A 19161-nucleotide genomic window follows, 5' to 3' on the forward strand; every position below is an offset into this window, starting at 1 on the left:
TATGGAAACATTGGGGTAGCTTCGAACAACTTCCCATGAAGGAAACCACACGGAAAATGTCTGCCTGGTAAATATGGATTTACTTTCTCAAGAAAGTTCTGTGCACAGCAGCTGGTCTTCTGCTGCTGGCCCAGTTCTTGACAAATCCATGTGGGGTTTCCAGATACAGGCTTTTCCCTAGGTACCCCTGCCTAGATTTTCCCAACTACCAGCCTCCAAAGGCAAGGCACGGCTGGAGGGCCTTTGCGTTGTGGCGCTGCAGCTGTGGCTTCAGCGCTCTGCCGATCTGCTCCGAGGTGGTTCTGAAGGTGCCATTGCCTCAGCCCTTTCAATTGAAACTGAAATCTCAGCGGGGAGTTGGCACGTGGCTTCCTTTTAGACGCAGCAAAGGCTCTGCCATTTAGGACCCTGTTGCTTTTGTCCCTCTTGCAGCGTTGAAGGCTTTCGGCTACGTTCATAACGATCGAATTTTTGCTCTGATCTCCTAACACTCTGCTTCTCTCCTCCTCCTCCTCCCGTGAATGTATTCGTTCCTTTGTGCTTTGTTGGGTTTTTGTTCTCCCGTTGGCTTGTCTTTCCTCTCCTTTGCTGTTCCTTGCCGTGTCATGGTTGCCGCTATTTTTTTAACCCAGCAGAATTCGTCCAGCTCTGCCTCCTCGGAAGCCTCTGAAACCTGCCAGTCAGTCAGCGAGTGCAGCTCCCCCACGTCAGTCAGCTCAGGCTCTACCATGGGGGCTTGGGCCTCCACAGAGAAGGTGAAGAAGGCTTCGTCTCTAAGACATGTTCTTTGATCCTCCCCGGGCTCTGAGACACACAGGCCCGAAATAGTTCTCCCCAGTGCAAATGAGAGGATGAGAATGGAAACCCGTAGCAGGCATGTCCAAAGTCCATTTCGGGGGCCTAAATCCTAAAAAACCTCAACATCTTCAATCCTAAAAAAAGGTCAACACAACTTTGGTTGGTCCCTTGGTTGGTCCTCACAGCCCTTCACTTCATCAAATCTGACGTTGGGTGTCAGGTGCTTTGAAGGCCCTAAAATGTTTGGACGCCACCACAGCGTAAAGGATCAAAATTGGCTACCGGGAACTCTTTGGACCTCCAGCTGTAGCGCTGAACTACATCGTTCATCACCCTTAGTCATTGGACATGCTTGTGGGTGATGGGGAGTTGTAGCTTTGCAACATCTAGAGGGCTGAAAGTTCCCCGCACATGATCCAAATGAATGAGTTGAATGCAGCAGGAAAACCTGCCTCATGTTTCCAGCCGCACAGTTGCTGTTAACGCACAGTTGCCACCTCTTTGGGTGCAGTAACTGGTTTTGTGAATCCCTGCCTGCCACGTTCTGGAAGTGGAGATTGTTCAGCAGTGATGGTAACGCAAGTTGGAGCATTCGCAGAACCATTTGCCAGGCATTTTGCGGTGCAGTCTGTGGCACGTCGTGGCTGTGTTTATAACCGTTAGCCCACGACAGAACCACTTTGGTCAATGCAATGGAATTGGCTCTAGGGAGCTTTTCTAATAATGCGAAGCCAAAATCTTCATGTGGTCTACTCATCACCTCCAATCATGCACAATCTCAGATTCTCTTTTTAAAATCAGATGCTCCCTGGCATGCATAAATCTTACTGGCATTTTCAAGTAAAATAATAATTTGGGGATAATTTCCGATCTCCACCGGAGCGAGTGGTTTTAAATTGGGGTCCATTCTCATCTGGAAACGCCCCCCGATTCCTTCCATCCCCTTTCATTATGTTGTTCCTAGAACATGTCATTTTCTGAGGCTGAGCTGCTGCTGCTGCTGCTGCTGCTTCTCACTTGAACGCGCTGTGAAAATACTAACCCAGGAGGCGTATTAACAGCTTTGGAAAGATCGCACCCCATTGCTTTCAGAATCTGAACGAAACTCGCGATTGTCCCTCAAGGAACGAGAGCATCCAAACTCCGTATTGTGTTTATCCGGCATGCATAACGCTGGCCAACGCTGGGAGGTTAACTTCCCGTCCCCCCCACAAAAAAGGCTGCCTCTCTAACAGGGCACCCTAAAGCTGTTCAGCCCCTGAAAATGATGTTTTGGTTTTTGAATGGCGATGCATATTTGAGTAGCATTAACAAAGCATGATCCAGCACTGTATGGGGTGTTGAGTTGCGAACAGTTCTCAAATCTCCGTGGGGTATTTCCCCACCTCCCCTTCTCTCCCAGCAATGCATGCCTGATTCACCTTGTATCCCACCCCCCATATTTTGTCCTATTTATATTAATTTCTCTCCTCTTTTTTCCCCTTTTTGTTTTGTTTTGTTTCCAGTTGTCTAATGGGTATTATCACTGTAGTTTGTCCAGTGGCCCATCCTTAGCTTCCGTTGGTGCAGGCCCTTCCCCTCATTTCCCGCCTGTCTCCCACGCATGGACCCGGGCTTCTTCTTCCACCACCCTCCTTCCAGACTGCGCTCATTATTACACCATTGGGCCAGGCATGCTACCATCATCTAAGATCCCTAGCTGGAAGGTTTGTGTTTCTTTTTTTTTTTTTGTTTCTGTCACCCATTCTCCTTTCCATTTCCCACTCCCCAACTCTACTGCAAGTTGTTGCTTCTGGAATCTCATTTAATTCTCGGTCGATTTCTCTGCCCCACCCCAGCTCGTAATACTATTCCGAATTCTGTGATCTGACGAGGGAGTCTCCCTTAGCTCCTACGCCCATAAATCAAGAACTTCAAAAGAGAGAAATCGGTGTGATCTGAACAAGCATTTCAACAGCTTTCCGAACTGTGCAGCAGCACACTGAGACTTCGGGATGGTTCTAGGTTAACCTTTGGTGCTCTCTGGATAACAGTTTGATAGGACCTAATTGAGGGTGTGCCTCTATTAATAAAGTTAAGGAATAGGGAATCTTTTTTCGTTTAACAGGCCCAGGTCCTCATCAGGATTGGACTCAAGGGCCAAATTTGACAGGTGGCCAGGGTTGCCAACTTGTCAATCAACTGACCTCGCAATGACGTTGGGTGTCAGGTGCTTTGAAGGCCCAAAGTTGCGACTTCAAAGCACCTAATAAAGCACTGCTAAAACACAAGGGTTTTTCCTCCTTTTAGCAGGGCTTTCCGCACAAACCCCTTCCTTAGGAAGCTGACCCTGCAGGCCAGGATTGGCCCACAGACTGGAGGTTCCCCCCTATGTTAAAATTAACACTAAAGTTGCTCATGGTACCTTTTCCAGGGGAGATCCCTTGAACAGGGCCTTGCATTTCCTGTTGGCTCTCATTCACAGCTTCACCCCTGGAAAAAACTTGCTGGGACAATCACTCCCTAGTGTAACTTGCGTTATTCTTTTTACCATGTGCACACACATAAAGTCTTCCTGCTTGAAGACTACATCAGTTACATTTGCCTAATGTACAGCTGGTGTCAAAGGAGTCAGTTTACTAGGTTTCTAGATTGCTTTGAAAGGAGCACATTTGTTGGGAAGGAAGAAGGGAAGAAATGTATCTGCAGTGCCCCGGGCAGCCCATTATTTGTCTGTCTGGCCTGAGAATCCGTGGGAACGAAGGTGCAGATATGAGACCCAGACACTTGCATGCTATTTTGGTTTTGAAAGGTGCCTACCTGCGTACTTCCCTTTCTGAAATACACACCAGGAGTTGACCAAAGCAGGAGTGTTTCTGCTTATTTTAAAGGGGTACGTGGCGAATTAACACCCAGGTGCACCTTTCAGAAATGGTGTGCTTTTGGATTTGGGTATCCTTACATGGGTTCAAAACTTGGCATGAGAAACTGCCCTCATCTAAACGACGTAACAATGCACTGGGCTGAGTTTACATTTGAACATAAATTACTTTTGTCTTATTAAATGAATATTCACTGACAAAGTGATTCTTAACAAGCCTTCATATGAAGGTGCCACCCCCACCTATCCGCTAATATTTACTTTGTGTGAATAAGTAGGAGCTCCAAGCTATTTACAGAAGCAGGATTTTTACTGGATTGGAGGAAGGCTGGGGAGGTTCAGCTCTTGCTAATAGATCTCCAGACCTTTATAGAGAGAAATAGCCAGTTTTCTCTCCCTTACATCTTAAGGGAGCTTTGTTTCCAAACAAGATCTGGTTGCAAGGCTGATATCCATAGCAAGGACTCTTCCCTTTAGTGCAAATCCTTTGCACTTTTCAGATGTTTAAAGTTCCTCACATATTTATCTCAGTAATGCTCACAACTGCCTTGCCAGGGACATTTGCATTATAACATCCCCCTTACTACAAATTAGGGGCAAGGAGGTTTGGTCTTGCCCTTAACAATTAGCCTGAACATTATCTATTTGCGGCAAAATTGTGATGGTTTGTTACCTGGGGTGGCTTTTAGAAGTTGCGTATTTGTGGGGAAGGGGACAGGAAGCACAGATGTTTCATTCTTCCAGTTCTCTGCAGTTTTTAATGTCTGTTGCCTCTCTGCTGAACAGCTGTGCATTGCTATCCTGTCCCCAAAACCCTCCCACCCATTGGCCCACTCACATTAAAATGACGCCATGTTTCTGGCACTGTATTTGTATCAGCGTGGCTGTAAAACAGATTTTTTTAAAAAAACCAATTATTTCCTTCTTCAGCCATTTGGAAAGGGCCTTTGTGTGTTGGCAGCTTATTCCTCAAAATGGAGATTTCCCCAGCTATATATTAAAATAGGCTTAGGAAAACCAAGATTTCATGAAATCCTAGCAATTGGAGCCAACAAAGTTGACTTCCTTTCACTGCATTTCCTCCCCTGTCTGCTCCAGAGGGTTGAGAGAAACCCCAGAACAGATCAAGGGGTTTTTTTGGGGGGGGGGAGGGAGGGACTCTCATCCTCGGCTTCCTAAGCCATCACTTAGGAAGCTGAGATCATTACGCCAGTCACTGACTCACTGCTGTGCTGTTGCTCCTGCAATGGAGTCAACCTGGCCTGTGCCTTGATTTGAAGGCAAAGCCGTACATGAGCTCAGAAAAACGAACATCTTAAGACTGGTGACTTTCTTTTAATAAAAAGCAGAGAGCCCAGCACGTATCTTTGCAGAAAGTATGCAATCTGCGTAAACTTTTGACTAATGGGATTTTTCCTCTAGGATTGGGCTAAGCCAGGTCCTTATGACCAGCCCTTGGTAAATACTTTGCAACGCCGGAAGGAAAAACGAGAAGGAGACCCCGCCGGGGGAGCACAGAGTGGACCAGCTCTGGCCACCGAGGAAGCTCAGAGACCTCGGAGCATGACTGTGTCGGCCGCCCCAAGGGTGAGACTCTGTTGTTCTTTGTTGTGTCCCCAGTAGACCTGTTCATCCAGTACCAAACGGGCCCAACTGAGCCCCAATGGTCTTCTAAGTTGCACAGACACCTGCTGCTTATCATAGAATTGTAGAGTTGGAAGGGACCCGAGGGTCATCGACTCCAACCCCCTGCAATGTTGGAATCTTGGCTAAAGCATCCATGACAGATGGCCATCCAACCTTTGCTTAAACCAAGGAAGGAAGGAATCGAAGGAAGGAGCCCACATCCTCGTGAGAGAGCCCGCTCCACTGTTGGACAGCACTTCCTGTTGCACTTACTTGCAGAGCTTGAACACTTACTTTGTGACATTTTGGTTGGTCTAATTATCTAATGGGAATACAGTCATACCTCTTGTTTGCTTCAGGTCTTTTCAGGTTACGTCTCGTGGCGACCCGAAAGTACCGGAAATGGGTACTTCCTGGTTTCGCCGCATGCACAGACGCTTGAAATAATGTCACACCCATGCGTAGAAGGGGCAAATCGCGGCACATGCAGATGCAGGTTGCATTCTGCTTGTTGCGAACAGGGCTCCGGAACGGATCCCGTTCGCAACCAGAGGTACCACTGTAATTTTGTAATAATCTACTTTGTGCAGAAGGGGTTGCAGAAAGGGTCATTGCAGCAAGAGGCCCTGGGGGATCATACTAGCTATCCCTGTTCCGCAATCCTAACAAGAGGCCTCTGTTGTCTTTTTAGCAAGGAGAGGAGATGGAGGCCTGCGAAGAGCTAGCTCTGGCTCTGACTCGAGGGCTGCAGCTGGACACTCAGAGGAGCAGCCGGGATTCCCTGCAGTGTTCCAGCGGCTACAGCACCCAGACGACCACACCTTGCTGCTCAGAGGACACCATCCCCTCGCAAGGTAAGCAATGTGCGTGTCCATTTTTTGCTTCTTTGGAACGGCCAAGCCAAGAAAGTTGCTGCACCTCTCAAGCCTTCTGCATGCTGCAGACTTTGTGCATTTTACAAAGGCTCATCATGCGTTGAAGAGATGGTAGTAAGGAGAGCTGAAAAGAACGTTGTTATTTCACATCTGACAACCAATATGTCCCTTTGGTTTCAGATAGGACATGGGTAGAAGAGTCCAAAAGCCCAGGACACGAAATTTCATATCCCTCTAGCAGCTATAGTGGCTCATTTGCCAGGAGTAATGTATTTAGCATTATCTCTGGAAAAGTTACATATACAGTTGGTACCTTGGTTCTCGAATGACTTGGCTCCCAAACGCTACAAACGCAGAATTAAGTGTTCTGGTTTGCAAACGTTTTTTGGAAGCCGAACTTCTGACACAGCTTGCACTTGACTGCAGGAAGCTCCTGCGGCCAATCGGAAGCTGCGCCTTGGTTTTCGAACGGTTCCCGGAGTCGAACGGACTCCTGGAATGGATTAAGTTTGACAACCAAAGTACCGCTGTACTCAATTCTGACCAAACTAAGCCTCCCATGTAATTTGTGTTCATCCTGCTGCAGTGAAATAAAAGCTCGCAGCAGTTGAACAGTCATAGTTTCCTGACTTGCCTTTTCCACCCCCAGTTTCGGACTACGACTATTTCTCCGTCAGCGGGGACCAAGAGCCGGAGCAGCAGGAATTCGACAAGTCTTCGACTATTCCGAGAAACAGCGACATCAGCCAGTCGTACCGCCGCATGTTTCACGCCAAGCGTCCTGCGTCCACCGCGGGCCTCCCCACCACCCTTGGGCCTGTGCTGGTTACTCCCGGCGTGGCCACCATCCGGCGGACCCCTTCCACCAAACCGACGGTCCGGCGTGGGACCATAGGGGCAGGGCCGATACCCATCAAGACGCCCGTGATTCCGGTCAAGACGCCAACCGTCCCAGACATGCCGGGGGGGCTGCCCAGTGTGCCAGGCGGGGCTGAAGAAAGCCCTGAGCAAAGCCCGGAGGCCGGAGGCGGCAATTTGGTTGGAGTCTGTGCAGCCTTGCCGTGGAGCGGTCAGGCACCCGCCAACCCTCCCGCTGTGAGCCAGAAGCCGAGTGCCGGAGAGGAGCAGAGACAGGCAGCCGGGGAAAGGGAAGGAGAGCCCGGAGAAAGGGAGAGCCCCAACATGACTGCTCCCCCATGCCAGCCGGTGCCTCAGTTGGGGGACCAGAATCTCGGAGAGGCCCCGCAAGGCGAAGACATGCTGAATGCCATTCGCCGGGGCGTGAAGCTGAAGAAGACCACCACAAATGACCGCTCGGCGCCCCGCATTTCCTAGACGCTGGACCACTGCCAGTTGACCAGCTTAACAGAGACTGAACTACCTGATGAAACCGTCTGTCTGTCCATTCCACTGTACAATCAGAATTTGCAGGATGCTCATTAGCAAAGCAGCTGGAAACGTTCTTTAAAATGGAGGGCAGCGGGGGTGGGAGGAGGGAGGGGACCTGCAAACTAAAACGCTTAAGGCACAGCCTCTTTTCTGATATTTTTATTTTTAATTTTTTTGTAAATACTGCTGATTATTATTTTTTTCCTGCACATTTTTAACCTGAGTTTCCCTTTTGATTCCCCCCCCCCCCGAAGGTGCCAAATCCTGTGTAACTTTTTTATAAACACTTTGTACAAAACAAAAGGAAAAGCAAGTTTTACATGCGTACGAAGAAGATCAAGTAGCTTAAACTTCGGCAAGGAGAGAGTAGTAGTAATGCATTCTCGCTCTCCCCAGGAATTTTTATTTTTTATTTTTATTTTGCAAAGCACCTTGTCATGAGAAGGATGCGAAAACCAGCTTTTGTTTTTTAACGTACGAAGGACGTGGCAAGAAGCAGGTCCTCGCTGAAGTACAGTGACTTTTTTTTATGTTTAAAAGGCAGGAAACAGCAGCTGATTGATTAAAGCAATATATAGTGGAAGAGAGAGAGGGGGAGAGCCTGTCATTGGTTAGTATTTAGGGGATAGGAAAAGGGGAGGGACTTTACTGTTGCACAAAAGTAGCTTAGCGGTAGCTTCAAGATACATGCGTCCCAATAAGCCATATTGGATTGCAGTGTTTGTTTATGTAGGAAGTATATGGGCGCTTTACACTAGGAACACCTCCTGTGTTTAGCCTCTCCCATTAAAAATTGTCAAGGCTCCATAAGATCTCCTGCCTAAGAAGAGCCTCTGTGGACTGTTCCTTTTAATAATCATAATTTGTATTATTCCACCCCACCCTTGTCTTCAGGACTGCACAAGCAACAACTTTTGTCAAGTCATGCCATCTTAAGCCAGGTTAGACTTAAGAACTTTTTTTTGTTTTCTCCCTTCACGTTGTCTCGTTTTTTTTCTTTTTCTTTTGTTAGGGGACAGTAACGAAGAAGTGGAGAGAAAGAAATGCGTAGACTTGAAAAGGGTTGTGGTGGGGAGATTTACCAGGGAGTTCTTAGTTAAAAACTTCTCATTCAACTGGCTATGCTCAGCAGGCTGGGCAGCTTAACAAACAAACAGCAAACACCCCACTAGTTTTGAGGAAACAACTTGATCTGATGGGGAACCAGCTGAGAATTCTGATGAAATGAGAAACGTTTATCGTAAGGGGCCTGTTTTTCCTTCTCTTAAGTGACATTTTGGGTTGGCTTTTTTCATAAATGCTAAAAGCTTTGGGGGAATGCGGGAGGGAACGGGCACACAGCTTTGCTTTTTTTATTTATTACAGGGGTTACGGGGGGGTTGACCTTTTTTTTTAAGAGACTTCTTAGCAACGAATTTTAGGAAAGCTGTTAATAAATTTATAGATGGGGGTTTTTTTTTCCTTCTCTTTTCTTAACATGAAAATTGCTGTGATTATAATCCATTTCATGGGGTCCGTAGAAAACGTGCATCACTCGTGCACCTCGGGTGTGCTGCACTTTTGTGGGTTGTGTCTTTTTCTTTTAAAGCATTCTGCAGTCTAAACGAATACCGTCTGCCTTATCTCTATATGGGCAACGCAAGCGGAATTAACGGATCAACAGACCTGCGTGTTGGTGGTTGCAGAGAAGTAGCCCCTACAGCGGGAGGAGCTCATTTGGGCGTATGCTCACACATCTCCTCCTCCACGGACATTCTTGAGACTCCTATTGGCTGCCATCTTGCCTACATAACCTCTTATGCTTTAAATACATAACTGCATTGGATGTGAGACGTATTGTAAAACTGTTATAGTCACTGTGTTCTATATACATTTACACTGCTGTGGTTGCTTAACACTTTTTTAAGTTATGGCTTCAGAAGCAAACAAAAAAAACACACACACAAGACAAAAAAAGCATGATCTTTAATTGATAAACCTCTCCTTTGATGAAAAACAAGCTCCTTATTACTTCGAAACATACATTAAAACAAGTAGTGCCTCTGGTATAATAAGCCCACCCAATCTTGATGAAATAGCGGATGCGTTCTGCAAATGATGCTTCAAGATCTTTTCCCCATCACTAAACTAAGGTGGGGCGGGGAAAACAGTAATTGGACTAAAATGGATGCAGGGGGTCACAATCATCTCCTGGCAAGCTTCATGTTGAAATCAGCTGGCATTTCACAAGGGCTCAGCAGTACTCTTGTATAATTCCCGTTAGTTTTTGTGAGGCTTGGGCAGGAGAAATTCCTGATGGATTGGATCCAAAAGGTATACAAAACTTTTTTTTTTTTTAATCCAGCTGTACTCAAGAAGTGCAGCTCCTCTTTAGTTCTTTAAACACTAGGATTTGCTCTTGGTTTAAAATTTTATTATCAAAACTGTTGCCAAAATTCAATGTTTAGGGTGTAACAAACCACTTTGAATCATTCTGTTGGGTTTAAATTTTTTTTGGTGTGTGTTCCTTGCCTATTGTAAAAGCAGTGTCACCGTTTTTTAAAGGAAAAGATGTTTCTAATGGTAAGTTATTGTGGTTTAGTTGCTAGTTTGTACTGAGAGTTGACCTCTCCCCTCATGCATTTTTTGTTCTGAATTGCTATAAATAAAAAAATTGCTGTTAACTGTGTTACCCTTCTACATTGTAATGATTGCTTCAGCCTATATTATAAATAAAGACCTGCTAATAAACCTCCTCATATTTTAGTTGCCTAATCTTACTCCATGACCCCCATTTCAATAAAAGGCTTTGCCACTATGCCTTTTTAAACACCAGCAAAGTATTATATAGCAAAGTATGAACTGGGCATTAACCACAAAACTGACACACAGAAAAAAGGAACATTTCATTGCAGGTAAGAGAAGTGTTTGAATATTCCATATACCTTCCAGTGTAGTGTATTCACCTGACATTGTAGCCTTCTATTTGCAGCCACAAGAATAAAATTCTATGTCTTTTCCCCCTGCCTTCCCATCAAAGCATGCCCAAGGCAGCTAACAAAACAGCGTGACCCACATTTTGTGGACTTCCCAGTACAAAGTGGATGGTATAACATAGCTGCATCTCACTGTACTTGGTTTTAAAGAGGGTCCAATTGCACAGCTTGATGATTGAAGAAAATATGAGCTGTAGCAGTACAAGAACTTAGGCTTGCACATCAAGACATCCTCTTTCGCCCCTTGCCTCCCTTCCCCTCTTGATTGTAGGAAATCATTGTGCTAATAGGATGACTTTGTTCGATACAACCCTATTACAATAAGCTTATCTTCATCAACAAGGGCTTCATACATTGAATGCTTTCTCATAGGTTTAGTGTGAAATGGCTGTTGAACTATATAAAAACAGAGTCTGAATTCTGGAGGTGACCTGGGCATGGTATGTAGAGGCTGTTTGCTCTGGAACAAGGATGGGGAAACTCCAGATGTTGTGGTCCTACAGCTTCCATTATCATTTGCCATAGCAGCTGAGGCTGATGGCTGCCGCAACATCCTCTGTAAAGACAAAAGGTTCACCACCCCTCCTTTAGAGCAATAATAATCTTGAGTGGCAGTCCATGGCCCAGGTCTGTTGCGTTTCATATCCACACTGCTGCTCCCATAAGGCAATTCCTAACCTATACAGAGAACCAGACTGCTTAAGAAGGGCAGAGTGCCAACACACTCATCGTTCCCCACCAATATCTGGAGGATAAGGACTCCCAAGAATACATAACTGGGCAATGGGGCGGCTGTTTTAAACAGGGTGTCCCTACTTTGGGAGAAACTGTTTTGTGCGTTGGGTTGTCAAGCCAACTATGCGATTCAAACTCGCCCAAGCGTTAATCTGCTCAACTTCTGGAAGCAGCATAAGAGGAAGACATTAGAAACAGTTCCAGGTAGGGGGTTCCATAATTAAAGAGCTACTCTTCTCCCTGCATATACCGATACTAAAACAACATACAGTGGTACCTCGGGTTAAGTACTTAATTCGTTCTGGAGGTCTGTTCTTAACCTGAAACTGTTCTTAACCTGAAGCACCACTTTAGCTAATGGGGCCTCCCGCTGCTGCTACGCCACTGCTGCGCGATTTCTGTTCTCATCCGGAAGCAAAGTTCTTAACCCGAGGTACTATTTCTGGGTTAGCGGAGTCTGTAACCTGAAGCGCCTGTAACCTGAGGTACCACTGTACTGAGGAAGATGAGGTGCCACCATAGTCCGCACTTGAATGTTCACACGAACGCCACTGATTGACACTGAACTTTATTTTATTGGGTACATGTACCACAGTAATGCATGCAGACATTCTTTTTACTGGTAGGGCTTCATCACCTCTTGGAGAAGTGTTTTTGTACATGGAAAGTTGATCTTTTTATGCTGGACGCTCCCGTGGCCTAGTGACATACTGCCACCACAGGGGAGGCAGGTGTCCCTCCTTCCGTGCTGGAGGCAGGGCTTCCGTCTTGGGCCCATCTGCTGGGGTTTCTTCCTGAAGCTGCTGAACCTAAGAGAGTGAAACCAAGTCAGTAGCCACCAAGAGTGCATCTCCAAGCGTTTGTTTATAGAGTTGCCCGCTTCAAGCTTGGTGCCCATACATTTCCACAGGAGACTATAGCAATGCATGCTTGTGTCCTGCTGGACTGAACATGAATCAGAAAGTTTCCCACGCCAAGATACGATGGAAGTACTAACTGGTATCCTGACCGGGGAGAGAAGAAGCTATCCAGATTAGCCACTTAGTTTGGGATGGGCAACGTGCCACTGAAATGCAGTGCTGTGCATTTGCAAAGTGAGAATGGGCTTTCAGAGATGATGATGAGGTATGTAGGCCTCATGGTAATGATGACGTTTGAAAATAGGTTGTTAGGAAACAAGCAGAATGTCTAAATATCTGCGACTGCCATTTCTTTTGTCTTTCAACACACAGAAATCTACACTGCAGTACAGGTAGTAGAGAAGAAGTAATACCAACCTCTTTCTCCCAGCTTTCCATCCTCAGCTTCTTCCACTGTTCTCTCTTGGCAAAGTAGTCCGGATACATTGCCTTCTCTGAAGGATGCCATAAATCTAGGAACCATTCGGGTGCCTGTCAGATTGGAAACCAGACAATAACTTAAACACTGCAATAACAACATAGGCAAAGATTGCTTGTCTCTTTGAAGGCACAATGTTTTTCCTGTAACGCTTCAATGTGTTCCTTTGTTTAAGAGGCTAGTTTAATAAAGACCCAGTAGACTAGTTTAATAAAGACCTAGCAATTTTTAGGCTTGAATTGCTGCAATGTGCAGTTTAAACCAAATTGAGAAGAAAGAATTACAAGGTGTGCACCCCGTTGTGGGGCTTCCTTTCTATGAGTCCGCTTGTGCCACACAACTACTCTTCAGTCAGAAGATCCTACAATAAAATACTGGACAATAGTCAGGAGAGCCAATAGAAAAAGTATCATCCATCCACCTTCCAAAAGACTCCCAATGAGCCTAAACGAAGAGGGAAGAGGCCATAGCTTGCCGGAGTTCAGTTCGAGAGCTTGCTTTGTACGCAAAAGGTCCCTGTTCAGTCCCCACCATCTCCATGTTGGAGCGAGCAGCATGGCTGGTAAGGCACAGGACAGGTCTACACCTGACTACAAGACAGCTTCACATACCCAATGAAAAATATTATACATTTCCTCATGGGCTCCTATGGTAGCATACTGAGCAGCTACTAGAAAAGACATTTCGCCATCCAACTCATTTGGCAGAGGTATGGGCAGAACTACCTCACTTTCCAAATGAATGGTTGGTTGCCAGGGGCCATTTGGGCATGCACTACCTTCCTGACGCAGGTGGTGCTGAACACAGAGCCTAGGACTTGCCGATCAGAAGGTTGGCAGTTTGAATCGCTGCGGCGGGGTGAGCTCCCATTGCTTGGTCCCTGCTCCTGCCAACCTAGCAGTTTGAAAGCACGTCAAAGTGCAAGTAGATAAATAGGTACCGCTCCGGCGGGAAGGTAAACAGCGTTTCCATACGCTGCTCTGGTTCACCAGAAGCATCTTAGTCATGCTGGCCACATGACCTGGAAGCTGTAGGCCGGCTCCCTCGGCCAATAAAGCGAGATGAGCACGCAACCCCAGAGTCGGTCACGACTGGACCTAATGGTCAGGGGTCCCTTTACCTTTACCTTCCTGATATGTAGGGCTCCAGTGACCCGCAAATCACTCCCGCCCGTTAAAATGATGGATCTTCTGGATAATGAGATTCTTCTGCTGCTTCTGAAGCAGATAATGTGAGCTATTTAAAGGACGCACATCTAATCCTCCAACTTGTACTCCTCTTCAGCATGGATGAGAGTGACAGTAGGATCAATGCAGCAGGTATTTGTTTAATGGCAGAAGCAGCGCTGCTCTGTGCCTCCATCTTCTTGCTTTTAGGAGGCACACAGGTCCCCCCCTTTTGATAATACTTTACTGGAAGACAACTTCTGTGTTCTAGCAAAAATTTGGTCTCTCTACCTCTCCATGACTCTTCTTTACGCCCAAGACCTAATACTTTTCTCACTTACATTTTCCCATGTCTGAAATATACTCCTTGAACTTAACCATTTCATTTTCTTTGGGAAAAGAAAACACATCAGCCCTTTCTTTTTCCCTTCTGACTGCTCAAAGGGTTCCCCCCCCCCCAATTTAGCATACTTCTTGTACTAATCAATACTCTCTGTTGAAACTATGATAACTATCCGAAGCATGTGCACAGTGCTGTTTGCAACGGATTACGGAGGTTAGTTGCAAGTTGCCTTGTAATGTACTGACCTTGTAGCACTCGTATCTTTCATAAGATGTGCCCCCTGGAGCATCAGGAAAGATGTAAGGCTCAGAGTGTTTATTTTCCCAAAATTCTTGTTCACCAGCCAGCAACAACTTGGATGCTTTCACCATATCTTTTTCATCCTTATGTTCATCAAACCGTGCTCTCAGCAGGCAGGCGAAGAATCGATACCTGTCCCTGAGAATGCAAGGAAAAAGAAAAAGATAACCATCGTGAAATTACAGGTCCCTGATATAGGCCAATGAAAATATAATGCTGCCTGATCTCCCAATCACAGTTACTAGAAAGGGCTCCTCTGCTCCTTTCCCCTTCTCAAACACAAATCCCTTTCCCCTTTTTAGAGCTAACCATGGTTATTATTTTTTTATGAACCATTTGAAAAACAAATCCAGGCTGCATTTCGGCAATTTTATGACGCTGTTTTAACAATAGCTTTCTCTGCTGATGTTGCTATCTTTTAACATCAGTTTTATTATTTTAGCACCATTTTAACAACTGTTATTTGTAATGCATTTTATAATGTAAACTGCAAAGGTATGTAACTATTGTAGTGACAGAAGTAGCCCTGTTTGTACCATTCTGCAGTCGCTGAGAGTTAACACACTGTCAGATAGCTACACACAGAGTACTCCATGGATAAAATGTCATGGGGCACCATGTTCATAGGACACCCTGTAAAATCCACAACCACTTACCCAATTTTACTAATACACTAGATAAGAATTCTACTTAAGTCTGTTATAATAGAACCATTTCTATGGAATGGCCACTAGAGGGATCTAGTGTGTAGATAATGTTTCACAAAATTAGAATTTTAGGCATAAAGCCCTAAACATTATTGGTTGTTATTTTGGCTCTTAAATACAGCTGTGCATGGCTGTGAGGGGATTTATAGCCACGGATCACATTTTAAGCACAAATGAGAGTGCTAGACGCTCCTGAAGACCTAAATATTCTCTGTATAGAAGGGAATTTAGCCCCATATTATTCTGGTTGTCCCCTTTGGCAGCTTTTTCAGCTCTAGAATATCGATTTTGAGGTACAGAGAGCAAAACTGTATACAAGTGTGTTCACACCATAGATTTGAATGACAGCTTTGGCAGTTTTATTTTTAATCCCTTTCCTAACAATCCCTAGAATACAACTGGTCCTTTTTTACAAAGGTGCAGCACAGTGGCTTGACATTTTCACTGAGCTACACAACACTACCCCAAGATCTAATTTCCTCGTTTGTCTACATGTGAAGATATGATTGATTTGTCCCCATGTATATCACTTGAAACTTACTTTCAACCTCATCTGTCATTTTGTTGCCCATTCACCCAGTCTGGAGCGATTCTTTTGCAGCTCTTTCCAGTCTGCTTTATTTTTCAACATCTTGAATAATACGGTATCATCTGCAACCTGGTCACCTCACTGCTCAGCCCTTTACTTTAAAAACATAGGTGCTCCTGAGGAATAGGGTGGTCAGGAAGCACAGCATGGGGTAAACAATAATTAACACGGGAGCAAAAAACCATCCAAAGCGATAAGACCTGTGAGCTCATCTTAACCCTTGTTAAAATGATTTCAGGGAAATGCTCAAACCTCACCTGATCCCCTCAGCCCACCCACCAGCAAACATCAAAAAATAGCAGAAAAATCACAAAATGGGTGAGGAGAGAAGAGAGAGAAGGGGGTGGGGGAATATTAGTACCAGAAATATTAAAAGGTAAAATTTTGCCATGTCAGAAAGCTTGACATACAAGGGATGTTGGCAAATGCATCATGTTTCTATGTGAAACACAACAGTAAAAAGTGTAATTAGAATGTTAGAGCGTTGGACTACAGCTAGTCATCCCCAGGGTCAAAATCCTACTAGCTATGAAGTTCACAGTGACCTTGGGCCAATCACCATCTCTGAGCCTAGCTTTCCTAACAGGATCCACAGAAGGGCAATACCTTGATTAGGAATGTCTAGAAATTATTCCGTTTGGTTCTGTATTTTTTCATGTTTTATTTATTGCTTAGAATCACTTTTGTATGTTGTAGTTATGCATTTTTTCATGTTATAAGCCACCTCCGGCATGGTTTGAACTGTGGAAAGGCAGCATACCAATAAAAGTATGTACGTATTTATTTATGTATGTATGTATAAATTAATACTATTAAGTCTTACCATGCTCTTTTTTGGAACAATGAAGCTCCCTTTTTACTTTTGGTCCTGCTATTACAGTAGAGTGGTTCGCAGTACCACCCTGGTGTGGCAGCAAGATTCAAGGACAATCAATATTATTCACGTTCTTGTGTAGCTGCATTATTTTATACTTTCTGGAAGTCCTATTATAAATCAAGCATGGCTAGGAGTGGTTTCTTTTTGTTTCCCTTTTTAAAAAAATAAAATTTATTAAGGTTTATAGAGGAAAAATACAAAACTTGATATATTTTTCCTTTTTTACCAAACCAAGACTTTCATACAGATACAATAAAAAAACAGAAAGGTTGGACTAGATGACCCTTGGGTCCCTTCCAACTCTAAGATTCTATGAAAAATTTAAAAATCAGAGAGTAAAGAACTTCCAATTCTTCATCCGTCCGCTATATAAAAACAATATTCACTGTTTTCTAAGGCATTTCTCATGAATTAAAAATCTCGTGTGGCGCGGGGAAATTTTTATTCTGAAAGAATGGTCCTGAGAAAAAAGCTTGAGGACCACAGTCAATGGGTCTGCTTAGTTTTAGATCACTGTTCACTACATCTGTTTGCGGACCACTTCAGCAGCGTTGGAAGTCATAAAACAAAGCTTTACGGCTTGTTTTCACCAGATAAGAATCTGACCCATTGCTTCTTTCAGAGACTTGCATAGCCCACAAAAACTTTCAGAGACCTATAAGACTTATGTTTATTTGCTTCTATGTTTTCAAGAGAATCCATCTTTTGGTTCTATGTTTTCAAGAGAATCCATCTTTTGTGACTTTTAGAGATTTAGAAGATTTCTGTTTATTTGGTTTTGCAGAGAGTGCATATTTCATATATTTCTATAAAGATTATATAGAGTTTATATTGACATCTCATTGTTGCACTTGGTCATCGTGTTGCCTTTGGATATTACTAGTTTTTGATTAAGCAGACCTGACTTACTTTGCTCTTTTTTCCTTACCCCCCCCCCTTTCCCCTTCTGGCCGCCCTGCCTCGCAAGGTTGTTGTTGTCCTGGCGAAATGGGAGAGCCGTGAGGAAGAGACACAGAAGCAACCACGAGAGAAGCTGCCCGGCCCCCCGGGAGGAAAGACAGGAGGAAAGAGTCGGAATAAACGAAGGAGGTCTGAGCGAGGCCCTGTCACGGAGAAGGACAGAGGCCCTCCTTCTCCCTCGGGCCCCGGCAAATAACGGGAGAGGGCGGCCAAAGAGAGGGGAGGGTCCCGGGGAGCAGCCCCCCCCCCGTCTCTCACCGGAAGATGCACCAGGACTCGAGGTGCCGCAGCGCCCGCTTGTAGAGACGCAGCACTTTCTGCTGGTGGGTCAGGTACGCCGCCATCTTGGCTGGGCCGCCAGCTTCTTCACCTTGCCAAGGAGGGCTCGCCGCAAGGGATCATGGGAGGGTGACGTCAGAGGAAGCGGCCTATCCGGGCCGCCGTAGAAATACGGAGGGAGGGGGTGAATATAGAGATAGGAAAGAAGAATGTAGAGATAGGGAGAAAAGGGTAGAGTGGGGCGAAGACGAAGATAAAGGACCCCTGACCATTAAGTCCAGTCATGACCGACTCTGGGGTTGCAGCACTCATCTCGCTTTACTGGCCCAGGGAGCCGGTGTACAGCTTCCGGGTTATGTGGCCAGCATGACTAAGCCACTTCTGGCTAACCAGAGCAGCGCATGGAAACGCCGTTTACCTTCCCGCCGGAGCGGTACCTATTTATCTACTTGCACTTTGACGTGCTTTCGAACTGCTAGGTTGGCAGGAGCAGGGACCGAGCAACGGGAGCTCACCCCGTCGCGGGGATTCGAACTGCCGACCTTCTGATCAGCAAGTCCTAGGCTCTGTGGTTTAACGCACAGCGCCACTCGCGTCCCTAGATAGATAGAGATAAGGAATTTAGAGAAACACACAGGTTAATTGGCAAAAAGCAGATAAGAGATACGGAGGCGCAGGTTGCAGCAACAGCCAAGGCGACCTTTTTCCACCTTCGCTGCATCAAGCAGTTGGTCCCTTACTTTTCCCGCCCCGACCATGTCTTCACTCAAACTTCTTCCTAGGTCGTAGAAATGACTTGGTTTGACATTGTGGAGCCTTGCCGAAGGTTCCCTAACTTTTGAACCTGCAGAAGTAGGCTGAAGTTGATGTTTGTGTGTGCTTTATTTTACAGTATTAAAAATGCCTAGCTTCGGATTATTTCGGTCAATCTGGACGTAAATGTATGTGACTAGTTGTCTTTTTCATCTTGCCAATACCACTGCTTCAGGTTTCCTCAGAGGCAAATATTCCCGCAAAAGCAAACAAGCAAAACCCACCCCAAGCTGCTCATTTGAAATTCATGAGTACTCCAAGTCCCAACTCCAAAGTTTAAAGGGGGGGCTGTTTCTGTGGTTCACTAACAGGCAAAATGCAGTGTTGTGTAGGAAAAGAAGCATTTGCCTAGTAGCTTTTATTCTTAAATAGACAGCCGCTCAGCTTTGCTCTAAAACTAATTTGTTAGATGGTCAAACATGAAGGCTATGCAGACCTCTGCTTGCATTGTCCCATGAGGAATCTGAGGGAAGTATATTTTATTAAATACAGGCATTGTATTTAATATTGTACTTACCTTTCCCGCCCCGA

The 19161-nt window shown here is 45.3% G+C and overlaps 2 protein-coding genes across 13 annotated transcripts in view; one reads left to right on the top strand and one right to left on the bottom strand.

The window, feature by feature from the left end:
- MTSS1 (MTSS I-BAR domain containing 1) overlaps window positions 1–10286 on the top strand; it is a 164341-nt gene extending 154055 nt beyond the window's left edge. The window contains exons 11-15 of one of the 11 annotated variants that reach the window (XM_028736171.2): window positions 633–755; window positions 2304–2504; window positions 5081–5245; window positions 5976–6147; window positions 6809–10286. In XM_028736171.2, coding sequence (XP_028592004.2) covers window positions 633–755; window positions 2304–2504; window positions 5081–5245; window positions 5976–6147; window positions 6809–7494 — 1347 coding nt within the window. In that variant the 3' untranslated portion in view covers window positions 7495–10286. The remainder of the gene's footprint in view (window positions 1–632; window positions 756–2303; window positions 2505–5080; window positions 5246–5975; window positions 6148–6808) is intronic. The other 10 variants (XM_028736172.2, XM_028736173.2, XM_028736175.2 and 7 more) reach the window with 10 other exon arrangements.
- Window positions 10287–11810: 1524 nt separating this feature from the next.
- Window positions 11811–17952, bottom strand: NDUFB9 (NADH:ubiquinone oxidoreductase subunit B9). Of its 2 annotated transcripts, none has more exons than XM_077932739.1 (4): window positions 17797–17952; window positions 14351–14543; window positions 12536–12649; window positions 11811–12067 (listed from the first exon to the last, which is right to left on the bottom strand). In XM_077932739.1, the coding sequence occupies exons 1-4, from the start codon at window positions 17880–17882 to the stop codon at window positions 11936–11938; spliced, it is 525 nt and encodes a 174-aa protein (XP_077788865.1). In that variant the 5' UTR covers window positions 17883–17952; the 3' UTR covers window positions 11811–11935. The 2 variants fall into 2 exon arrangements, with proteins under 2 accessions (XP_077788865.1, XP_077788866.1); XM_077932740.1 differs by lacking the exon at window positions 17797–17952 and adding an exon at window positions 15654–15786.
- Window positions 17953–19161: the final 1209 nt, after the last annotated feature.

This window comes from Podarcis muralis, chromosome 8 (genome assembly GCF_964188315.1).
Source record: "Podarcis muralis chromosome 8, rPodMur119.hap1.1, whole genome shotgun sequence".
Classification (NCBI taxonomy): domain Eukaryota; kingdom Metazoa; phylum Chordata; class Lepidosauria; order Squamata; family Lacertidae; genus Podarcis; species Podarcis muralis.